At 42.0% G+C, this 24,838-nt stretch overlaps 1 protein-coding gene across 1 annotated transcript in view; it reads left to right on the forward strand.

Annotated features, from left to right (window-relative positions):
- Positions 1–20,948: 20,948 nt before the first annotated feature.
- THOC1 (THO complex subunit 1) overlaps positions 20,949–24,838 on the forward strand; it is a 31,001-nt gene continuing 27,111 nt past the window's right edge. The window contains exons 1-3 of the mRNA XM_063130610.1: positions 20,949–21,035; positions 23,900–23,973; positions 24,057–24,117. Of these exons, the coding sequence (XP_062986680.1) occupies positions 20,985–21,035; positions 23,900–23,973; positions 24,057–24,117 (186 nt within the window). The 5' untranslated portion in view covers positions 20,949–20,984. The remainder of the gene's footprint in view (positions 21,036–23,899; positions 23,974–24,056; positions 24,118–24,838) is intronic.

Genomic DNA, 24,838 nt, shown 5'->3' on the forward strand with positions numbered 1-24,838 from the left:
GCCAAACCAGGGGGCTGTCTTCATGGCACCAAGTTGGGGCCGCCTCCCTCTGAAACCCTGCAGTTTCCTTCTCCCACTGTGGCATCGAGGAATTCCGATGCCGAGGAGGGAGTACGTGTTTCTGGGAAGCCATCTGAGTACCGGAGTCACCCCCGGCCTCTTCATGGTGGAAGGTGACCAATCGCTGGTCACCTTTCACCAGGCACTGCCCTCGGATTGGCCCCAGAGCAACACGCCAGCAGAAGAGCCGTACTGATGTCACTCCGATTGGAATAATTGAAGTAAATCCCCAACTTTTTCAATTCACAGCTTTGCAGGAAAGCCCCACGGTGGCTGCAAAGCTGCGTCTGCGTCGCATAACTAGCGCAGTGCAGATCCTCAGCCACCGCAGGGCTTTCCCTGTGTATAGACAGCCCCCTAGACATTTTCAAGAATATCATCCGGACTACTGAGCAAAGGACCCTGAAGGAATAATACTTATCAACTAGTTATTCTTAATGTCATAAAACATACTGGCAGTAACCTTTAAGCTGAAATATTCTGGCATTCTTTGTATGTTCAGCCTTTCTTGTTTTGCCTTTGGCCCCACTTGCCACAGAAATGCAGCACACGAGAGTTTCTCTGAAATGAAATTTGGCCTCAGGCTGAATGAGATTCTCGACCCCTGTTATATCCAATGTTCATCCAGAGCACAGCCATGCCCCCAACGATAGAACTTGAGCCGAAATCCTGCAAAAAGAAGCACTCCAATGACTTCAAAGGAGGTGGGATTAAAAATAGCCACTCCTACTTCAGTGACTACCATGTTTATGTTGTTACAACAGAGCATAGGATACTTTATAATTCAGCACCTAATCACAGACTGTATGTCTCCCTGTCTTTTCTCCTACCAAGGAAAATCCATTTAGAAGTGAAAGACGGAATTGCTGCACAATGTCTTGTCATTGCTAGTGCTAGGATCCGGAAGCACCTTTGTTCATGAATCATTTAGGGGGCAATCCTATGAATGTTTAGATGGGGGAGGAGTGCTACAGCTTCCAGCATTCCCCAGCTGTGAATAGGATTCTGCCCATAGTACATTTTAGCTGAGCCAGCCAGCAGCCACGCTAAGCAGCACGGGTGCAAATTGTACTCTGCCCTGGACCTATCCCTGCTGAGGGCCAGGAAGGCATAAGGTAGGCAAGGTCGTTTGCCCTCTGTGGCCACCTCTGGGATTAAAGCAAGCTAGACCAAAATACATGTCTCTGGCAGAGAGCAGCTCTTTCAGCCTTCTTCCAGAATCAGAGGTATAAGCCTGTATACATCAATTGTTGGGGAACATGGGTGGGAGGATGCTGTTGCACTATGCCCTGCTTGTGGGTCCCTGGTCAACAGCTGATTGGACACTGTGGGAACAGAGTGCTGGCCTAGATGGACTCTTGGTCTGATCCAGCATGGCTCTTCCTATGTTCTTTTGTGGTTACTCCAGTTCTTTAGGCGTTGCATTTTGAAACTGTTGAGTGCTTGATACTGTTTTTCATTTGTCGGTATGAGCAATAAAGGCCTGTACAATGTATTTTCCACATCCATACAACAATTGGCAGGAGGATCTAAAAATAAATAAATAATGGCTTTGTTTGAATTTTCTTTCCACTCTTTTTTTTGGGGGGGCTGCTATGTTCTGGACTCTGTAATCATGCTAACCGAGATAAACAATGAAACAATGTGAAACTGAAATAAGAGTAAATTCCAAGGATGTTTTGGCTGGTTTACATAAACAATTCTAGGGCAAAAATGAATGTTTGTGGCATAGGAAGCCAAACTAGCCCTCCTGAAAATTACTCACAAAACCATCCCTGCCTTTCAATATACTCTCTGGGCTTGTTTTGCCTCTTATTACTCTGCCTGAGAAATGTCACATGGGGCATCCCACTCATGCCAAGCAATGGAATTCACAAAACTTATATACTAAAGCATCATTTTAATATTTTAATTCAATGTTAATTGGGTCAGGAAGAAAACAACGGCCAGGATAATTGTCCTTTCTCTGAAAAATGGTCCCTGTGGCCAAGCCTGCAGTGCTTATCAGCAGTGGAATGGTACATTTTGAAGTGCAGGTGCTCATCACGACAGTCCCCGTAGCTACACCCCCCAAGGAGAGTGCGCAGATGCAGGCAGCTGTAATTATCCATATCAACACACTACTTCTAGCAGTTTTCCTCTGCACCAGAAGGTCTTTTGTAAAGCAAATGGGTCTTAAATTACCAGGCCACCCCAAAATATTTTGCATGATATCATGGATAGCTCATAACAATATCATGGATAGCTCATAACTATATTGTTGATGGCAAAAAAACAGCAATGATCACCCAAGCTCAGAAGGAACAGGTTAGCCCTGACAGATGGCAAATGACGTCATTATCCCTGCTAATCAAAAGGACCCGTTGCTTTGATCCTCTGAGCCCTGGGCCGGATCTACACTACTGCTTTAAAGTGCTTTATAACTGCTATAAAGCGCTTTAACTGCTTTAAAGCACTATAAAACTGTTATAAAGCACTTTAAAGCAGTAGTGTAGATCCGGCCCTGGTTCCACTACAGCACTGGAGTTCCCTGACCATGTGTTTGGTGTCATTGCCCTGCCTCATTTATGGAATGTTATGGGAGCCTTCCATTTGCATCCTCCTGTGTCTTCACACCACTTCGCCCCCCATTTTTCTTAGCAAAAATATACTTGTTAAGGAAGAAAAGACGAAATAGCTCCACAATATCTTTTGATAGGTATTGCAAGGAGCCTTTGGTCTGGAAGCACCTTAGAGATTAGTGCCTTTTCAGATATGTTCTGATGCCTATCTGACCTGTACTGTGCAATGTAGCTTTGTCTGCATCTCAACTGCAGACAATTCACACAGGCACAAATGTGTTGAGATGACAGTGGATGAGTTGAGCACATGATGAAGTGATCGTGTGATCAATGTCCACACGTCTGTATGAATAGCTCACCCACTTCCAGCAGGGTTGTGGTGATGTGGGAAATGTGGGTTAAACTGCAAGATGGATGTACACTGAAACTGCACCCAAATGCTTCAGCATCAGTCAAACTCTGCATAGATCCACTCAACCTACTTTCTGAACACTCCAAGCCTATTGCCACCACACTTTCAGTGCTCAGCAGCTGTAGTATTCAGTCAGTTCTAACCTCTGGCTTCACTGCCACATCCTGAGCTGGTTGTGTGAATGACAGTGTCACATACAGATTGGGTTTCATATCCCATACCAGTCACTCAAGTGCAGCAGTGGTGTCTGCCTAAGAGCTGATTCAGGCTGATTATTATTATTATTATTATTTATTTATATAGCACCATCAATGTACATGGTGCTGTACAGAGTAAAACAGTAAATAGCAAGACCCTGCCGCATAGGCTTACAATCTAATAAAATCATAGTAAAACAATAAGGAGGGGAAGAGAATGCAAACAGGTACAGGGTAGGGTAAGCAGGCACAGGGTAGGGAAAAACTAACAGTAGAAAGTAACAGTAGAAGTCTGCACAACATCAAGTTTTAAAAGCTTTAGGAAAAAGAAAAGTTTTTAGTTGAGCTTTAAAAGCTGTGGTTGAACTTGTAGTTCTCAAATGTTCTGGAAGAGCGTTCCAGGCGTAAGGGGCAGCAGACGAAAATGGACGAAGCCGAGCAAGGGAAGTAGAGGCCCTTGGGCAGGCGAGAAACATGGCATCAGAGGAGCGAAGAGCACGAGCGGGGCAATAGTGTGAGATGAGAGAGGAGAGATAGGAAGGAGCTAGACCGTGAAAAGCTTTGAAGGTTAACAGGAGAAGTTTATATTGGATTCTGAAGTGAATTGGAAGCCAATGAAGAGATTTCAGAAGCGGAGTGACATGGTCGGAGCGGCGAGCCAAGAAGATGATCTTTGCGGCAGAGTGGTGAACAGAAACCAACGGACTGATGTGAGAAGAAGGAAGGCCAGAGAGAAGAAGGTTGCAGTAGTCCAACCGTGAAATAACCAGTGCATGAACAAGCGTCTTGGCAGAAGAGACAGACAAAAATGATCGAATCCTGGCAATATTATACAGGAAAAATCGACAAGATTTAGCTACTGCCTCAATATGAGGAATAAAGGAGAGCGAGGAGTCGAAGATAAAGCCAAGGCTACGAGCTTCCTTGACCGGAGTAAGCGTAACATCATTGACAGTAAGAGAGAATGAGAGATGAGGAGAAGGTTTAGGAGGAAAAACAAGCAATTCAGTCTTTGCCATGTTAAGCTTCAAGCGACGATGAAGCAGCCAAGCTGAGATATCTGAAAGACATGCCGAGATACGATCGTGAACATCAGGAGAAAGTTCCGGAGATGACAGATATAGTTGTGTATCATCGGCGTACAGATGATATTGGAGGCCATGAGATTGAATAAGCTTGCCCAAGGACAACATGTATAAGGAAAACAACAACTGCTTGGTGTCAGCATTCACATGACTATGTGAGCCCAGGCAACTTCTAGAAAGCCAGCATGGAGTTACTGAATAAACATAGGATTGCATCTATTGTTAGTCCTACTTAGAGTAGACTCATTGAAATTAATGAAATTTTCCCCTTTCTGTAGGGGTTCCGCAAGGCTCGGTGCTTGGCCCGTTGTTGTTTTCTTTATACATGCTGCCCTTGGGTAAGCTTATTCAATCTCATGGCCTCCAATATCACCTGTATGCCGACGATACACAATTATATCTCTCATCTCCGGAACTTTCTCCTGATGTTCACGATCGTATCTCGGCATGTCTTTCAGATATCTCAGCCTGGCTGCTTCATCGTTGTTTGAAACTTAATATGGGAAAAACTGAACTGCTTGTTTTTCCTCCTAAACCTTCTCCTCACCTCTCATTCTCTCTTACTGTCAACGATGTCACGCTTACTCCGGTCAAGGAAGCTCGTAGTCTTGGCTTTATATTTGATTCCTCGCTCTCCTTTACTCCTCATATCGAGGCAGTAGCTAAATCCTGTCGCTTCTTCCTGTATAATATTGCCAGGATTCGACCATTTTTGTCTGTCTCTTCTGCCAAGACTCTCGTTCACGCACTGGTTATCTCTCGGTTGGACTACTGCAACCTTCTTCTCTCTGGCCTTCCTTCGTCTCACATCAGTCCGCTGGTCTCTGTCCTCCACTCTGCCGCTAAGATCATCTTCTTGGCCCGCCGCTCTGACCATGTCACTCCACTTCTGAAATCTCTTCATTGGCTTCCAATTCACTCCAGAATCCAATATAAACTTCTCCTGCTGACCTTCAAAGCTCTTCACGGTCTAGCTCCTTCCTATCTCTCCTCTCTCATCTCACACTAATGCCCCGCTCGTGCTCTCCGCTCCTCTGATGCCATGCTTCTCGCCTGCCCCAGGACCTCCACTTCCCTTACTCGGCTTCGTCCTTTTTCTTCTGCTGCCCCTTACGCCTGGAACGCTCTTCCAGAACACTTGAGAACTACAAACTCAATCACAGCTTTTAAAACTCAGCTAAAAACTTTTCTTTTCCCTATCGCTTTTAAATATTGAGTTTGTTCTAACTCCATACTGTTAGCTTCACCCTACCCGGTGCCTGTTTACACTTCCCTGTGCCTGTTTGCATTCTCCTTCCCTCTTTATTGTTTACTACAATTTTATTAGATTGTAAGCCTATGTGGCAGGGTCTTGCTATTTACTGTGTTATCTGTACAGCACCATGTACATTGATGGTGCTATATAAATAAATAAATAATAATAATAATAATAATAATAATAATAATAATAATAATAATGGGACTTAAATTAGAAGAATATTGGATACAACACTTTGAATACAACCCATGGCTGCTCTGTACTGAGAGGGTCATAAAAACAGGCCACTTCTGAACATAATTTTAAACAGTATACACAAATATGTAATTGCTCCCTCTCTCAAGCACACATCAGTCTAATCCTCAGCAAGCTGCTACATTTGTGCAAAAAGTGTTGAAAGCCTATTGATACCACAGTCTAAAGATGGTGAAAAGTCTTCCAGGGATAATTAGAATACTAACTCGACTGTGTACTGGCAACTTTTCCCCAAGATACCTTGGTTTGTTTAAATTAAAATACACACACAAATGAACTTTGAGAAGCAACCTTGTGTTTTCCTCTGTATCTTGAAGAGCTATAGATTTCTCCAGCCCCCACCCCCAATTGTACTGAGATCAGTGTTTCTGGTCAGCTTGTGCCTCCAAGGCTGAGTAATGAGCCTTTGTACAACGTTGCAATATTTTGGATGATTCCATTGAAGTGAGCTCATTAACAATGGCACAAAACTGTTTTGAAAGCATAATGAAAGTTTCTCTTCTTTGAGGGGATGGTGTTAAAGTATGCGATCAGCCTTAGAAACCAATGAAACATAATGAACTACATAAATTCCATAGCAGAGTTACTGAAAACTATTTGTTTCATTTTTGTTTATGTTGTAGTGGCTGGAATGCACCATTGAGAAGGCCATGAATAACTTATACTAAATGATGTGTTTTTAAATAATTGTTCCTATGTACCAAAAGGAAGTTACTTAAAGGATTTCAAAAGTCTGTTAGTAATTTTGCATTTAGTTTGGCTTGCCAAATTAGCATCGCAAATAACTTGAAGGCAGAAGGCTCTTTAAAACAGAATTTCATTATTTGCCAAAAACTTCCATTTGTGTAATGATTGTGTAAACTGCAATTTGCTTGCATGCCAATAATAATCTAATATAGGACTATCTAACATTGAAGTATATTCTCCAGCCAGTTATTGCCACATCTCTCATCTTCCTGTTTTGGAGGAGGTTATTGTGCAAGTGACTGAGGCTTCCCAGCAATGTCAAACTCATCAAAATACCATCTGCTTCTTAGAACTCTACCAGGCTTTCAGACTGTACCTGATCAATAATTTCCATCTAGAGACTGATAGGAGCTATAGAACCCGACTTATGCTTTTAGACTTTTCTGCAGCCGTGAGTATGGTTGATCACGAAGTACTGCTAATAAGACTACAACATTTTCCTGGAGTCTGCAAGACCACCTTTATTTGTTTGTTTATTTATTTATTTGCTAGGTGTATATCCCTCTTTTTGACTAGAGTCCTCAAAGCCACATACAATATTTATAAACAGATACAACAACAGTGGTTCTCAACCTTCCTAATGCCGCGACCCTTTAATACAGTTCCTCATGTTGTGGTGACCCCCAACCATAACATTATTTTCGTTCTTCTCTACACGATCCATTGTCATGGGATGGTTTGCTAATGAAAATAATACATAACAATAGCTTTAATAATACAAAAGATGATACATGACATAGTTCAGTCAATACAGTTTCCGAAGACCATCGGAAATATGTGTTTTCCGATGGTCTTAGGCGACCCCTGTGAAAGGGTCATTTGACCCCCAAAGGGGTCCCGACCCACAGGTTGAGAACCGCTGTACAACAAGAACAACAAACTGAATACCACAACCAGCTCCGCTTGAGCCAGCATCTGATGCTCCTTCCCATAGGGCAGTTGATCCCTGTGGGCAGTCCGTCCAACTGGAGCAAGTCCTGATGTTCCCTTTGCCTGCTTCTGTCTCGCTCACTCCTTCCTCCTTCCCACAGGGCAACTGATGTCAACTATATTTGGGTAGTTCTGCATATTTCTAAATGGAAGGTCCCAAAGGGTAGGATGGGCAGTTGCTCATTATCTCCTAATGACCTTTCCTGTGGTGTCTGAAGGATGCATCTTTTCCCTTCCAAACATAATTTGGAGGCATTGCCTTTGGGGCTGCTGTGTACTGATGTCACTCAGCTATACCTCTCTCTTTAACCTGAGCCAGATCCTGTGGTGTGGGTCCTTGCCCAGTGTCTGACCATGGGAGGAGACTGGATGCAATGAAGCTAAATGAAGCAATGATGATCAGTAAACCATGTGACCACAGGGAAACACCCTAGTGAGGAAATACATTGTTGATGGACTTCACCTTTCTCCTCCTTGTTTGCAGCCTTGTAATATTTCTGGAGCCACTGTTGTATCCGAAATGCCTTCCATCAATTCTACCTGATGAAGAGGCTACAATCCTGTCTGTTTGATGGGGTTCTGGAAATTGTCAGTGATGTCTTAAGGATCTCAGCACTGATTATTTCAATCTTAAACATTCTTTTAAATATCTCTGGAGTATCCAAATGCATCTGATAGCCACTGAATAGTCAGTAGTAATTTAACCGTTCCTTTAAATTCTACAATAAGGCAATGCATACCTTGCTGTTCCTTACCATTTCTCTGTTTGAGTGCCTCTGTTCACAGGGGAAAGGCGTGTATTTTCAAATAGTATCCCAAATACCCAGTCTCCGTATGTCTACTCAGAAACAAGTAGGACAAGCTTCTGCAGGACAAGGCTGAGAAGGAAGCAGGACTAAATCACTCCACAGCACTTTCAAATAGCATTTCTACTCAGAAGTAAGCATGACCATCATGTCTACCCACAAGTAAGCAGGACATGCCTCAGGAGGAAGCAAGACTGAAAAACTCAGCAGCTTCCTGCCTTAGCCTGGCCTTCTTTGCCCCCAGAAAAAAGACCACAAGCAAGAGGGTCTGTATCCCTCTTTTAACCAGACATGCTAGAGCCTGAAACTGGGTCCTGAAAGAGACTGAAATTTCTTACTGGCAGCTGGGATTGCTTCAAAGCAAAGTGAGGGCCCGTAGGTGCTCTGTTATCATTTCCCATAAATGCCTCTGGGCTACATGTGGACTCAGAGACATTCTTAGGAAATGAAGATGCCAGGTGGCTGCAGATTGATGTTTCCATCTGAAGAGCATCTATTTTGTGATGGTACCCAGGACAGTTTATCAAACTGCCAAATGTGTCCACGGGTCCAAAACATTTGCCTACTTGTGGAATGTCTTAATAAACTAAAGTCATATCAGTTCTGAAACTCTGCCTTTCTGTATCTCACGATTTCTGGAATGATTGGGGTTATGAATGATAGTTAACAGGCCACCTCACAATGGCTGGTTGGTATCCATTGATTCATCAGCTGTCCCTCAAACATTTTGTAGCACTCAATGGGCAGTATTCAATGCTGCCTATGTGCCAGTGGAAACTACTGCTAGCATAATGGGGAGTTAGTGGCTCCAAAAGCAACCAAAAATGTACAGAGAGTCTCTTTCCAGGAAGCCAGCACTTTTATTCATTGGCTGTGTTTACAATTTGTTTGAATTTTTGTTCCACAATAGCACTGGGTTGTCTCTTTCATCGAGATCCAATTTGTTCAGTATTAGGGTCTGTAGATCATTTTGCCTCTGTGTGAAAAAAAAATCTACTAATTTATAATCAACCTTTGGCTGGGGCCCAGTTTCCTCTGACCAGGGGGGGATCTACACTATTGCTTTTAAAGCGCTTTGAAAACGTTTTGAAACCTGTATATGCAGTGTGTCCTGGGTCCCAACAGTTGTCAAAACTGTTATAAAGCGCTTTAAAGCGCTTTAAAGCAGTAGTATAGATCCCCCACTACACAAACGTGGAAGAAATACATAGTTTGATTTTCAAGATGTTACTGTAAATCAGAGAGCCGGTACAGTTCAGTTCAAATAGTCCATATTATAAAAGGTCAAATATCAAAGCATGACCAATATGTTTTAAAACACAACCAGTATAGCTTATTACTTGAAGACCTTACAGGAGCCATGCATTTGTGTTAATAGTGTAATACACAAAGGGAGAAAGATTAAGGCATAAGAAGCAGTCCAATGGTTCTAAGAATTAAATTGAACAAAAACGCAAAGGGAGATGTAGCTTTTAACCAAACAGGAATTGAGAGGACCTAAATCATTAGAAAGATATCTTATGAGTTTCTTCCAGCGGGAACGAAATTCCCGTGGCGGGGACAAGCTGATATTGACAGATCACACAGCATAATTCAACTGAAGATAGAACTAAACAGTACACTAAAAGGTTTAAAGATGTACTCCCAGTCAATCCCAATTCTGTATTGAGAAATTTTCTTTTATAGTAAAAGTTTTATTCAGGGAATAGATGTTAATATGATGGGTTGGATCCAGGTTAGCTATCCTGTGAATGGAAGAGCTCCTTCTATTTACAGAAGGCACCAGGATCCAGCAGAGGCCTTTGTCCGCTTCTTTTCTTTCATGTGAAAGTTTTGTTCAGGGAATAAGAGACTCCACTGAAGGGTAATTTTGAAGAGGTGGGTTATATTATCTTCCACAACTGAGGAAGTATTGTGCACACTGCTAAAAAGGCTACAGGCAGTTGGGACACTGTCAAAAGAATAAAGTCTATCTTCCTTATCTCCCGACTACTGATATGTTTTATAGTTGCAGTTATGACCTGAAGCAGCCATGGCTGTCACTGAATGTGGCTTTAGCTAATAACCTCTGGGCCAATTTCACATATGCCACGTAAAGCACTCTGGAGCCTCTCTCTTGTCGTCGGCATTCATGTGTCAAAGACAGAAATGTGCTGCTTTTAACAGATTGGTGGCCATGCAGGGAAGTGGATTTACTTGCTTCCTGCATTTCATGTCTCACAAGAGAATGGATGTATTCCATCTGAAGCACAGTTCTAGACTTTCATCTGTCATTTCTTTCTATAGAGTCAAACACATTTTAGAATAACTTTACACACACACACACACACACACACACACACACACACACACACACTTTAAACCCTATTCCCCTCTTTGGTCCCTATGAACAGTTATAGTAGATTCTTCATGTTCCTCCAAGATAGTAAGCATCTGTGGGCCACAGCCTTCTCAACTGATGCAACTGAGCAAAACCTTGTCATTTCACCTATATATGAGCAAGGTCTCTTCTCTTCCCACTTCTCCACCTTTTCTTTTCTATCTCATTCCTTTTTCTTGCCTCATCTTTCTCTTCCTGCTTGGGAAGTAGGAGTGGACTAGGGTTAGGGTAGAGAGTTGAGTGGGTAAGGATACAAAGGGGACAGAATTATGGGAGGGAATTATGTTTCAATGAGATATTACTTTTAAAACATTTGAAAATCCTAATAGAATGTAAATAATAAAATGCTAAAAAAAACCACCATCACCATCAGTAAAAGAGATGATATAAAACGTCTAAAGTACCATAAATGTCTAATACTCTATTACACACACAGTTGTTTAAGTCTAACTTTCCTTTTTAAACAGATCTCATTTATTTTTATCTTGCTGATGTTTTTTCTTATAAGATATTGACTGTATTGTGCAAATCAACATGTAAGTGGGATGCTAGCTACAAGGGATGCTAGCTACAATGGCCTTGTAGGCCCCTTCCAACTCTGCTATGCTATGATTCTATGATTCTATAAGTCAAGTCTCTAAAGTGTATCTTGTGTTTCAAATATTCTAATTGTCTTTAAAGATAAAAGGCTTTCCTTTGCACTAGTCTGTCTCATGTCCATTTTGGAAATACTGAGTAAGCTGCTTAAACTAAACTAATCAGGTGATCTCCCTTATGTGTAATTCTGTCAAAGCAGAATGAGTTGTGTGTGGGCTGTATGTGTGTGGAGAGGTTGTGAAAAAACAAGCTAGTGTTCAATGTCATTTTCTGGAAAAGAAAAATAGAAAATGAGAAGGATGCTCAAACTGGAAACATAATCAAGTACTTTAAAAAAATCTATGATCCAAGCTCCATAGTTAACTTTACCAAGGACACCTCAAGCAAAATCAAAGAAACTGGATTTTATTATTATTATTATTATTATTATTATTATTAATTTATATAGCACCATCAATGTACATGGTGCTGTACAGAGTCTGTACAGAGTCTGTCTGATTTACATGAATTAAAGTTTCCCAGTCTAATGGGTGTACTTAAAATTGATTCCTGTGTAAAATGGATGAGCCTGGTTCAAGAATTATGTTGTATAACAGAGGGTGGAGGGAGAGCAGCTGGAAGGAAACAGAGAAGTGACATAAAAGACTCACCTGCTATGAGCTTGAGCAGATAAAATGAACTAAGTCACTATTGCGCAAGCCTTTAAACAAATATTGTCAAGCTATTGGCTTTTCAAAAAACAAAAATCACTTAGCCGGTCTTTGCACAAGCCCTCTTTGATTAGCTTGTCTAAGCAGGCAGCAAAATATGAGATCTGGACCACCATGTATGGCTGATGATGGGCTATGTTGGGCTTGGTAAATCACAAATTGTGTAACCCAGCAGTAGCCAATCTTCAAAAGCCTAGGTTGATCCTTATTTTCCAAGAAGAGATACAATTGGCATGGCGATATAATAGGTAAAAACCAGTCTTGCCACAGACAACTAAAGCCGCAAGCCCACTTCACGTTGCCTTTTATACAACTTGCTTCGTTGCTCAGTGAATAAGAAAATGAAATGAAATACTTCTGTTTTGAGAATGTTTTTGCACTTTCCTTGGAAAGAACACATCTGTAGAGTTTCTGCACTAAATGCATTTTATTCACTGGCACTGCTGTCCTATCTGTCTTTAGCCAAGCTAAATAAAAATATATTTTTAAAGCCACTCTTTAGTGGCTTTGGCAATGCAGCACTCTGTGAGGAATGTATTGTACTTTTTCAAAAAGTGCCTTTACCTACAAAGATTTCCAATGTAAGCATGTATTGTAGCAGTACCTTCAAGTTTAAAACATACTTGCTTCCCAAGGAACGTTCTTTCCTGTTTATCATTCAGAAGTGGGTGGAGCGAAACAGGAAATGAATCATGAAACAAACTCTGAATGGAAAGACTAGCAAGCTTGTGTTAACTGAATTAGATCCTTACTTCATTTGAAAAGTAAACACACTTTGACAAAATGGAATAAGAAGAACAGTAGAACGAGAAATAATTTCATTGTAGAACATGGGAGAAAGCAAACACCTATTCAGCTGAACTTGCATATGACATTTCTTAAGATTAGTAAATACCAAAAAATACTTCAAAACAACAACAACAAGAAGAAGAAGAAGAAGAAGAAGAAGAAGAAGAAGAAGAAGAAGAAGAAGAAGAAGAAGAAGAAGAAGAAGACACACACTACTCAAAATATCTCTGTTTCTTTGTTTTTCTAATTCTTGAAATATTGAGATATTCATGTTGGCACTCCTACTAATGTATCTCTAGTTTATAACTTTTTGTTGTTTATTCGTTCAGTCGCTTCCGACTCTTCGTGACTTCATGGACCAGCCCACGCCAGAGCTTTCTGTCGGCTGTCGCCACCCCTAGCTCCCCCAAGGTCAAGTCTGTCACCTCCAGAATATCATCCATCCATCTTGCCCTTGGTCGGCCCCTCTTCCTTTTGCCTTCCACTTTCCCTAGCATCAGCCTCTTCTCCAGGGTATCCTGTCTTCTCATTATGTGGCCAAAGTACTTCAGTTTTGCCTTTAATACCATTCCCTCAAGTGAGCAGTCTGGCTTTATTTCCTGGAGTATGGACCTGTTTGATCTTCTTGCAGTGACAAATTGGGGTCTCCAGCACATCAAGTCCAAATGTAAGCTGGAAAACAGAAGGCAAACAGTACAGGCTTATTTTCTAAGTCAGCTGTGACACCTACTGGCCCAATAACCAGTTACAGCCACTATGCTAGAAGTAACTAAATTTAACAAAATGTTCTAATGCCAGGAAATGGAAAAGCAAATAAAATCAAAACATGTTTCATACACAATTCTCCAAAAGGACATAAATATTTATTTGATCCACTCATTCTATTGTTGTTGCTGTTCTTTTTCTTTTTTTTCAACCAGCCAACTGGAATAACAACAACTTGCACTGGTATACATGGAAACAAAAGCCAAACAGTTAAGCTCAAGTGTGCAATTCTGGAAGATCTGTGGCTTCTTTCACCCTGATTTAATGTTTAAAAATCATGTAGCCAAAGCCTGTATTTTACACTCCTGTAAGTGTGTGGCCCCAATTCAGATTGGGATCACAGCATTTAGCTAGGGGACAATTAAACCTTTCCCTCAACCTATTTCCCCCCTCTCCTCTTCAGCTGCAACTGCAGCCACCTCTTCTTCCATTTCCCGACCTACTGCTTCCTCCTTCTCCTCTTCCCTCCTGAAAAACTTTCCTTAGGAGGGCAGCACAAGGGCACTTTTTAAGATCAGCCCAAAAGCAATGAGGTGGGTGGGTGACAAGTGGGTGAGGGGCAGGCATGAAATGGAGCATGGTGCTGACTTGGCTCCCATTTAAGAGCTTGAGAGTAAGTGACCTTCTGATTTCCAGAACTTCTGGGGTAATGAACAACAACCCCCCCCCAAAAAAAAGTCCCGCTAACAAGGGAATGGGCTAGTACCTTAAAAGCTCCATGTGGAAGAGTCCTTAGTCATGTTTAGAATAGACCCATTGAAATCAACAAGACTTAATTACATCTGGATCTAATCTATTGCATCAATTCAACATTAATATTATTGCCATTCTTTTTTTATTATTATTAGTACTTGATTCATTTTGGGGTAGGTTATTTTGGGCCTTCAGTGTGTTCTTGTTGGTTCACCACATTTTCTCCCCACTTTTCTGGTTGTTTTCCAGCTTGTGAAACTGGACACTTTAAAACATTTGAGGACAGACATAGCGACATCTGTTTAGCAAGAAGGAACTAAAGGAATTGCCATTTGCAGTTCAGCCAAAAAGGATGGTGTGTGTGTGTGTGTGTGTGTGTGTGTGTGTGTGTGTGTGTTTCCAGTCATATCAGGCTAACACAATGCCATTCTTTCAGAGCAGTGGGAGACACAAGGTGAAATAGGGTTGTTATGAAACAGTGGCCTTTACAATTTGTTCATGCACCACTGAGGACAGCAATGTCAACTGAAATAAGAAACATTTCATTCAGCTTTCCCAATAGACCATAAAAGCAATCTGGAATAAAGAGATTTGTTGTTGTTGTTAAGGTCTTCTTCCTCTTCTTCTTCTTCTTCTTCTTCTTCTTCTTCTTCTTCAATTGATAACGGTATTTGCTACATTATTTATTAAACAACGGCTGCAGACTGGTCTTACCTAAAGGTGAAACTATGCGGTTTTTAAAACTGGGGATTTGAGAGGAGTGCACTCTTCAGAGAGTTAAGGAAATGCAAATATCTACCTATGTAGTAGTCCCAGTAAAATAACACTTGCATATTCGATATTCAGTATTATTTATTCACTTGCGTATTCACACAGTGCATAGTTAAATTATGGAACTCACTACCACAAGATGTAGTGATGGCCTACAATTTAGATGACTTTAAAAGGGGGGTTGGATAAATTCCTGGGGGCAAAGGCTATCAATGGCTACTAGCCCCGATGGTTGTGTGCTATCTCCAGTATTCGAGGCAGTAAGCCTGTGTGCACCAGTTTGCTGGGGAACATGGGTGGGAGGCTGCTCTTGCATCATGTCCTGCTTTGTTGGTCCCTGGTCGACGGCTGGTTGGCCAGAGTGTGAACAGAGTGCTAGACTAGATGGACACATGGTCTGATCCAGCATCATGGCACTTCTTAGGTTCTTATGTTCTTACAGGTTTGTACAGAATCACTCAAGGTGACAACTAGGCACTGTAGCTCATACAAAACAAAATATCACCGGCTTTCTCTAGAGTTATCCACTATATTAGAACTGAGAAGTTGACTACACCGGTGCCTTAATGTGCACTAAACACACACTCTCACAGTATCTACAACATTCGGTGAAGGCTTATCAGGGAAATGCTGCAGAAGTTGAGCTCCATCGCACCAGCATTTTATCGCACATTCGTCCTGCCTTGTTTACCATTTTGCCCCTTGACTCTCACATGACATTGACCCTGACCTGCAGTCATCTCGCCTCTTCCCCTCCATTTTCCATGTTTTTCAGGGGCGGGGAAAGTGTGGCATTTTTTGACCACATGGGATAAAACTGCCCTTCTGTCTTCGTGTATTGCAGTCCTTGCGCTATGTGGCATAACGTCCCTTCTTGGGGGCATGTGTGTTGAAGGGCAGTCTTGCTCATGAAAGAGGAGGACGTGGGCAGTTCTCCTCCAGCGCATTGAGTCAGTCGAACAGATTGACGCTGCTTCAGCCCACTCTCATTGCTCTATTATTCATCTGTTTCAACTTCCCTCCTTTTTTTTGTCCGCTGTGCCAGGTGCCCAGCCAATGAAACGCTAATTTATTAAACTTTAACCAACAAAACCAGAGCAATGGGGGAAGGCACCCACATCCATCAGAATGTCCATCAACAACAAGAACCAATGAACTGGAGGGGGCGGGGAGGAGAAGTCTCAAAAGCTCAATGAGAAGCTTTATAAAAATAAATAATATCCCAACAAACTATAAGACAAGAAAATGTATGTAGAAAGATTGCATTTAACTCTGGATTCTACCAACATGGTGTTTTATTTTGCTCACTAGCTTCAACACTTCTTGAAAAGTTGGTAAATAAGTTTTTTTTTTAAAAAAGAAATAAAGCATGAACTAATGTGATATGTGAGCAGATCTACCTAGTACTAGATCTGCCTATTCTCCTGACAACATTATCCACTTCCTTCCGCACTGGGTTTCAGGTGTTTTGCACCTTGGATAGCCTCCTTTAGAGTTCTGACTGGTTCTGACTGAAACCCAAAGCGGATTCACTTGCCCACTGACATCAGAGCTACCAGCCATGGGTGAATCCTTTCCCCCTCTAGGTTCACATTTTTTTCTTTTGTTTGTTGTACAAGCCCTTTCTATCTGAATCACACTCTTTTGTACTTAATATTGCATGAATATGATGCTGCACACATCAGAATGCTTTTTATTGGGACGGTGTAAAAGCCGGAATGGAACAGGCTGGAACGACACCATTATATTAAAAAACCATACCAAAAACAGTGGCATGTGTTAGCAACACTTCGGAACAATATTTTAGGACTAAAACCATTGCAATATTATATCACTATTAACCCCAGAACTCCCAAAACAACATCCGGAACAGAATGGGATGGCCGGAACGGCCACTTCTGAACGAGCAATATCAACCAAACTCACCAGTCACGCATAATTCCATGGCAGGGATGCAATAAGCCACAAAAAGTGCAAAGAAACTGCATTCCAATACCCTTTCCCCGCATAGCGCATATTGCGCAAGATGGGCTGGGACACCAGCTTCCAAGTGAGGTATGTTAACCAAACTCAACAGACACACATTACTACGTGAGCCTGATATAATAAGCTCCAAAAATTGCCCCCAAATCACGTTCAGATACCTGTTCCGGGCAAAAGCCTGTATCGCGCAAAACGGGCCGTAACGGCAGCTTCCCAATGAGGTAAGTCAACCAAACTCACCAGACGCACATAACTAAGTGGGATAGATGTAAAAAGTTCCAACTGTTGCCCCGAAACCACGTTTAGATACCCGTTCCGGGCAGAAGCCCATATTGCACAAAACGGGCCGTAACGGCAGCTTCCCAATGAGGTCAGTCAACCAAACTCACCAGACGCACATAACTAAGTGGGATAGATGTAAAAAGTTCCAACTGTTGCCCCGAAACCACGTTTAGATACCCGTTCCGGGCAAAAGCCCATATCGCGCAAAATGGGCCGTAACGGCAGCTTCCCAATGAGGTAAGTCAACCAAACTCACCAGACGCACATAACTAGGTGGGACAGATGTAAAATGCTCCAAATGTTGCCCCGGAACTACGTTCTGATACCCGTTCCAGCCAAAAGCCTGTATTGTGTAAAACGGGCCGTAACTGCAACTTCCCAATGAGGTAAGTCAGCCAAACTCACCAGACTCATTTGACTAGGTGGGGCAGATGTAAAATCCTCCAAACGTTGCCCCGAAACTATGTTCAGATACCCGTTCCGGGCAAAAGTCTGTATTGCGCAAAACGGGCTGTAACGGCAGCTTCTCAATAAGGTAAGTCAACCAAACTCACCAGATGCACATAACTAGGTGGGACAGATGTAAAATCCTCCAAACGTTGCCCTGAAACCACGTTCAGATACCCGTTCCGGGCAAAAGTATGTATTGCGCAAAACGGGCCGTAACGGCAGCTTCCCAAAGAGGTAAGTCAACCAAACTCACCAGACGCACATGACTAGATGGGATAGATGTAAAAAGTTCCAAATGTTGCCCCAAAACCACGTTCAGATACCCGTTCCGGGCAAAAGCCCGTATTGCGCAAAACGGGCCGTAACGGCAGCTTCCCAATGAGGTAAGTCAACCAAACTCACCAGACGCACATGACTAGGTGGGACAGATGTAAAAAGTTCCAAATGTTGCCCCAAAACATAATTTTCAGAGCAACATAATTTTCTTTGCCAGCTAATTTTGGGAATATGAACTATGGCCCGGAACGGGTATCAGAACGTGGTTTCGGGGCAACATTTGGAGCCTTTTATATTTGTCCCACCTTGTCATGTGCGTCTGGTGAGTTTGGTTGACTTACCTCATTGGGAAGCTGCCGTTACGGCCCGTTTTGCGCAATACAGGCTTTTGCCCGGAACAGGTATCTAAATGTGGTTTCGGGGCAACATTTGGAACTTTTTACATCTATCCCATCTAGTCATGTGCGTCTGGTGAGTTTGGTTGACTTACCTCATTGGGAAGCTGCTGTCCCTGCCCGTTTTGCGCAATATGCGCTATGCGCGGAACAGGTATCTGAACGCAGTTTCTTTGCACGTTTTGTGGCTTATTGCATCCCTGCCATGGAGTTATGCGTGACTGGTGAGTTTGGTTGATATTGCTCGTTCAGAAGTGGCCGTTCCGGCCATCCCATTCTGTTCCGGATGTTGTTTTGGGAGTTCTGGGGTTAATAGTGATATAATATTGCAATGGTTTTAGTCCTAAAATATTGTTCCCAAGTGTTGCTAACACATGCCACTGTTTCTGGTATGGTTTTTCAATATAATGTGGTCGTTCCGGCCTGTTCCGTCTTTTACACCGTCCCCTTTTTATTCATTTTAAACAAACAAATATTGTCATTCAAACACTATGGAGAGTATCTAAAGCGTTAGCAGAAACAAATACTACTGTGTTTCCCCGAAAATAAGACAGTGTCTTATATTAATTTTTGTTCCCAAAGATGCGCTAGGTCTTATTTTCAGGGGATGTCTTATTTTTCCATGAAGAAGAATATGGTACACATTTATTGTTGAACAAAAAAAAAGGTCTTATTTTCGGGGGGATGCCTTATATTACAGCGAGAGGCAAAACTGGAAGTAGGTCTTATTTTGGGGGGATGTCTTACTTTCGGGGAAACAGGGTAGCATAACTGGGAGTTAGTGCTAGCCCAAGTGAGCACTTCTGGAATGACACAAGTCAGTGGAGGGAGCTCTGCTGAGTGGTCCCATTCCAGAAGTGCTCATTTGGGCTAGTTTTCGGGATTGAGCTAGCTCCCCATTCTGCCAGCATTTGTTTTTACTAGCTCATTGTGTTTAGTGGAAGTAGATTTCCAGCATTGGATACTGCCCCAAGATTAAAAACAAGCAAGCAAGCAAACAAACAAACCATACCCATATATCTGTAGGTTATCACATAGTTGAAAATATTTGCTATATTCTTTAATATTTTATTCCTTGTTCCCTGTGCATAATATGCTTCATCTGACTTGCGTGCTCTATCCTGTTTGTATGAAATTCCCCCTCCCATGATATCCAAACTATGCTTTCCTTTGTATGGGAGTGAGGGAGTAAAAAATTCATTCTTTGAGTGATTTTGCCCTTAGAACTGTGCTTGCAGTATCTTGATTCTGCAAAAATAGTGATCCATCAGGGATCCTCCTGTGGGCATGCTTGCCTGCTACAAAAGAAGAGGAGGACTGGGAAAGGAGTATGGCAGGGCTGTATACTCTCACCTTACCTATTCAACTTGTATGCAGAACACATCGCAGGAAGAAACATTAACAATCTCAGATATGCAGATGACACCACTTTGATGGCTGAAAGCGAGGAGGAGCTGAGGAGCCTTATGACAAAGGTGAAAGAAGAAAGTGCAAAAGCTGAGTTGCAGTTAAACCTCAAAAAAACCAAGATTATGGCAACCAGCTGGATTGATAACTGGCAAATAGAGGGAGAAAACGTGGAGACAGTTACAGACTTTGTATTTCTGGGCGCAAAGATTACTGCAGACGCTGACTGCAGCCAGGAAATCAGAAGACGTTTACTTCTTAGGAGGGCAATGACAAATCTTGGTAAAATAGTTAAGAGCAGAGACACCACACTGACAACAAAGGTCCGAATATTTAAAGCAATGGTATTCTCCGTAGTAACCTATGGCTGCGAGAGCTGGACCATAAGGAAAGCTGAGCGAAGGAAGATAGATGCTTTTGAACTGTGGTGTTGGAGGAAAATTCTGAGAGTGCCTTGGACTGCAAGAAGATCAAACCACTCCAGGAAATAAAGCCAGACTGCTCACTTGAGGGAATGGTGTTAAAGGCAAAACTGAAGTACTTTGGCCACATAATGAGAAGACTGGATACCCTGGAGAAGAGGCTGATGCTAGGGAAAGTGGAAGGCAAAAGGAAGAGGGGCCGACCAAGGGCAAGATGGATGGATGATATTCTGGAGGTGACAGACTTGACCTTGGGGGAGCTAGGGATGGCAACGGCCGACAGAAATCTCTGGCGTGGGCTGGTCCATGAAGTCACGAAGAGTCGGAAACGACTGAACGAATAAACAACAAACTGGAAAGGAGGCGTATAGTTAGTTGTGGAGTATAGTTAGTTGTAGAGGAAGGGGGAAGCCTTGCTTGTGTTTGCCATTTTTATTATTAATATGAGCAGTCATATGAAGCAGCTTAGGACTGGTCACTCTTAAAAGAAAATAAAACTTAAAGAAAATAAGCCTTAAATAACATTCTCCAAAATTACTCTGGCATTATGGAGGATAATGATCTCCCCACTCATCAAGCCCAGGAGAAGGTTCCGCCTCCTTCAACTCGCCAGAGCGCAGCAAGCTCTGACACGACGCAGGGCGGGACGGAAGGGGGCGCTCGTGCTGCCGCTGGAACCCACTCCGAGCGCTGAGGGATGCCGTCATCAGTGCGGGCCACCGGTCGCTCGAGGAGTCTATCAGGAGGAGAACAATGTCGCCGCCGCCGCTGTTCAGCTTGCCTGAGGCGCGGTTACGTTTCACGGTGAGCGGGGGCGACACGCCGGCGCCCGCTTGAACGTCGGGTAAAACGCGAGGCGCCGTGCCGCTTGTCTCTTCTGAGCTCGTGCTTCTGACTCCCCACCCCGCCACCCACTCCAGCCACCCCCGGGTTCAACCCGGCTGACGTTTCGACGCGCTTTTGCTGGTCTGGCGGGCTGCTCTGCGAGGGGACAAAGACATACAGGGGCTAACAGTCTGAATCTTGAACCCCCAAGCCACTTAAAGCACAATCTTCTGTATGTTTACTCGGAAGTAAGGCCCACTTCGTTCAGTGAGGTTTGCTCTAAATAAACGTCCTTAGGATTAGTGGAAGTTACTCCCATTTACCTAACTTTTAGTGGAAGTTACTCCCATTTACCTAAGGCTTCTGGCCTTAGTTTTCAGTCTAGTGCCTTCCAGATGTGTTGGACTGCAGTTCACATAATTCCCAGAGAGTATGGGCAATGGCATTGAGAACTGCAGTCCAGTGAATCTGGAGGGCACAAGGTTGGGGAAGGTGGATTAATCTCTAATGAATGACAAGTGTATTTATCTTTTGATTTGATTTGTACCCTGCCTTTCCACCAAGGAAATGATGATCAACATGTAGCCATGTTGGTCTGTTAGAAAAGTTAACATTTGGATAATAACTTTATCAGGACTAGCCAAGAAGTGAGCAAGCTTTACTAAAGAATTAATGAAAGGAATTTTTATGAAAACTTTAATCTATGGACTGTTTCATGCATGGCTATACGTAACTGGAGTTCTCATTCCTCATTGATAACTAGAGGTGTGCAATAACCACAATATTTGACTCTTTCCCTGATGCGGTGTTTCAGAAAACAGCCCATGTGGTGTTTCAGAAAACAGCCCAATTTAGCTTGGTCTTTTTGATAGGCTGGCTGCTTCAACTTGGGCATTGAATTAGTTGGTTATCATGGGAAATTGAAAAGACAGCTATAACCTTTTTTTTTTTTTATCGGACATGAAAGAGATTTACAGGTATAATAACTGCTAAGATTTCAACAACAACAACAAAATAGGTGTGGTTTTTGTGATATGAACCATTTCTTCCGAGATACTAGGGTTAAGATTGTGTTTTAAGGGCAGTTCCTGTTTTTCTCCCCCCCCCCCTTTTTTCCCTTTCTTTTTTTGCCTTGGGGAAATGCCTAAAGACAAGCATCTTATAGTAGCAAACAGATTAAATACAAAATGCACAGATTCTGAGGCAGAGGTTCTAGAGATACTTGTCTTCAGCTAAGTTATAGCTTTTTCTCTGTAAATACACTTGTTTCTAAAGCACTGTTGCAGTTAGAATAGGGCTAAGAGATTTTTTTTTTGTGGGGACTGAAGAGACTATTCCAAATTTAATTTCCTCTATTGTTAAGTTTCTGTGCATTAATTCCTTCTTTAGTGTCCTTTACATAAATAAAAAGAGAAAGCCAGAAATAGATTGGGAGACTTTATTATGTCCCTAGGAAACGAGTGAAAATGAACAGTCTTACAAAACATGTTCTTGCTTCATAAAGAGGTCAGTGCCTTTGAAGCACTTTGAAAGTGCTTCAGCCTTTGAAAACTGCAGAAAAATGCAGCTTAAAGTTGTAAAACAGTTTTTGTTTGCCTGGTAAACATCCAAGACATACACCAGTTTGAAATCAGAAATGGCACCTTGGCCATATTTGGCAACACTAGCGCAAGGGCTAAAAGTAGCACAAGAAGTAGGAGTACATGGAATTCCTAGTCAGAAGCAGGATGGACCTAGCTATAGTATAGAGCAGATTTTCCCAATGTGGTGCCGTCCGTATAATTTGGACTTCCCATCAGTTACAGCTAGCATGGCCAATGGTCAGAAATGCTGGATGTTGTAGTCCAAAACATCTGGAGGGCACCAAGTTGGGGAAAGCAGGGATAGAGGGAAGCCAGCTATCTTTCCTATCCACCTCTCTGGAGCTGTAATGTGGCTTCCTCTCTGGGTGAGTAGGTAAAGCCACTCAGTGGTTTGTGCAAATAATGCTCATGATGTTCTTACACTAGGCTAAAATCTTTGGCCACCACTCCTATAGGCAATTTGAACATGGTACAATGACAGCAGTAAGTGGGTATGCTGAATAAGTTAAAATATTTTATGGAAAACTGGAGCAAGCTGTAACTTTTTGTCCATATATTTATTATTAAAAAAAATCCGATCCCATCCTGTAATGTACATTTCTTATTGGCTATATTATACCTATTTTCATGTGGAATATATTAAACAACTTGACAAGTATTCTAAAGCAGAATGTATTGTTGTAAGAAGCCTTCATCGTCTGAGTGTATATTTTTCTAAAGTGAAGATGCCTCTTCTACTAAAGATACTATGTTATAATTTGCACCAATGTTTTGAAGATATAGCATGAATCTGGTTAGATGAATATAGTTATGATTTAGGCTGTTCTGTGGTACACAGAATGTGTATCAAATAAATGTTGGATTTCTTTAACAAACCAGATGAGTGCCCTGATCTCAAGCACATTTTTGGGAAGTCCCATTTATTTTACGAAAATTTACATCTGCTTAAGCAAATGACAATGGAGGTAAATTGAACTGAATTAAATTTGAAGTCATTTGAGGAACATATAGGACTTCATTCGATCCAGGACATGATTTGAAGGTATACTCTGCATCATCCCTGCTGAAACTAAGTAGGCAGTCTGGTTTTGCCTGGAAACCAAATGTATACGGTCTTGAATTTTGTCATGGAAGAAAGGTGGGATATAAATTTAAATTGTTAAAGATTTTTTAAAATGTGCAAACACTAATAAATAGAAATAATATTTTAATAGCACTGCTATTGAGTTAGGTGTTGTTTTTACTCTGTTATCTTCTCAGAACTCTACTCGAGATGCCCTCAAGAACAAAACCATTAAACCTTTAATGAGTGCGTTCAGCCAGATACCTGGAAGGTAACAAATTGTATATGAGAGATTGAATTTTATTGATAGGAAAGCCTTTGGTGAAATAGTCTAACACTTTTGTCCATTTGTAGTGAAAATGAAAAAAAGTTGACCTTGGATCAAGCTTTCAGAGTTGTTCTAGAAGAAGAAATTGTGAGTACTTGTTGTTACCCTACTTGTGAATATCAATTGAAGGTGAAACGTAATCATTGCTTTCATTCTATGTAAAAAAAATGAATATCCATTACATCTGATATACTAGGAAATAAATTACCACTAAGGGAAGTCACTAGGTTACTTGAAACATCAATACTTTAAGAAAGTGGTCTCCTTTTTAACAACAACAAGACGAAGTCTACAGTTTTATTGTTACTAGTGAGCTTTAAATCCTGTCCTCATCTATTTTGTCTAAGCTCTTTTACCAGCTTAACAAAATGATGATGATTTTACAAATTGCCTATGATTGTCTAAGCACAGTATAGATACTGAAATATAAGACAATCCCTGCCCAATCACAATCTAATAGAAATAATACAGAAGGAAAAAGCAGTGGATAGGGAAGAGGAAAACAAGGCTTGGAACAGTAGCAGCATCTCTGGCCAGTGAATGGGGACCTGTTTGGTCTAGGTTGCAATAGATAATATTTCTGGAAGAGACGGGCAAAGCAATGTCCCTGCAACTGCTCCTTTTCTTGCTGATGTAAGGGCCCAGGTTGGTCTCCCCTTGCCATGATGTTTTTCCTGGTAGGCAGGGAGGCAGCCTCCCCTGGCCGATGATGAGGCCAGATAGCCTCATTGTACACATTTCAGGACAAGGCAAAGCCTCCACACAGAAGTCGATCACTGTATGCAGCTACTTTCTCTCCTCACTTCAC

This window comes from Elgaria multicarinata, chromosome 7 (assembly GCF_023053635.1).
Source record: "Elgaria multicarinata webbii isolate HBS135686 ecotype San Diego chromosome 7, rElgMul1.1.pri, whole genome shotgun sequence".
Taxonomy (NCBI): domain Eukaryota; kingdom Metazoa; phylum Chordata; class Lepidosauria; order Squamata; family Anguidae; genus Elgaria; species Elgaria multicarinata.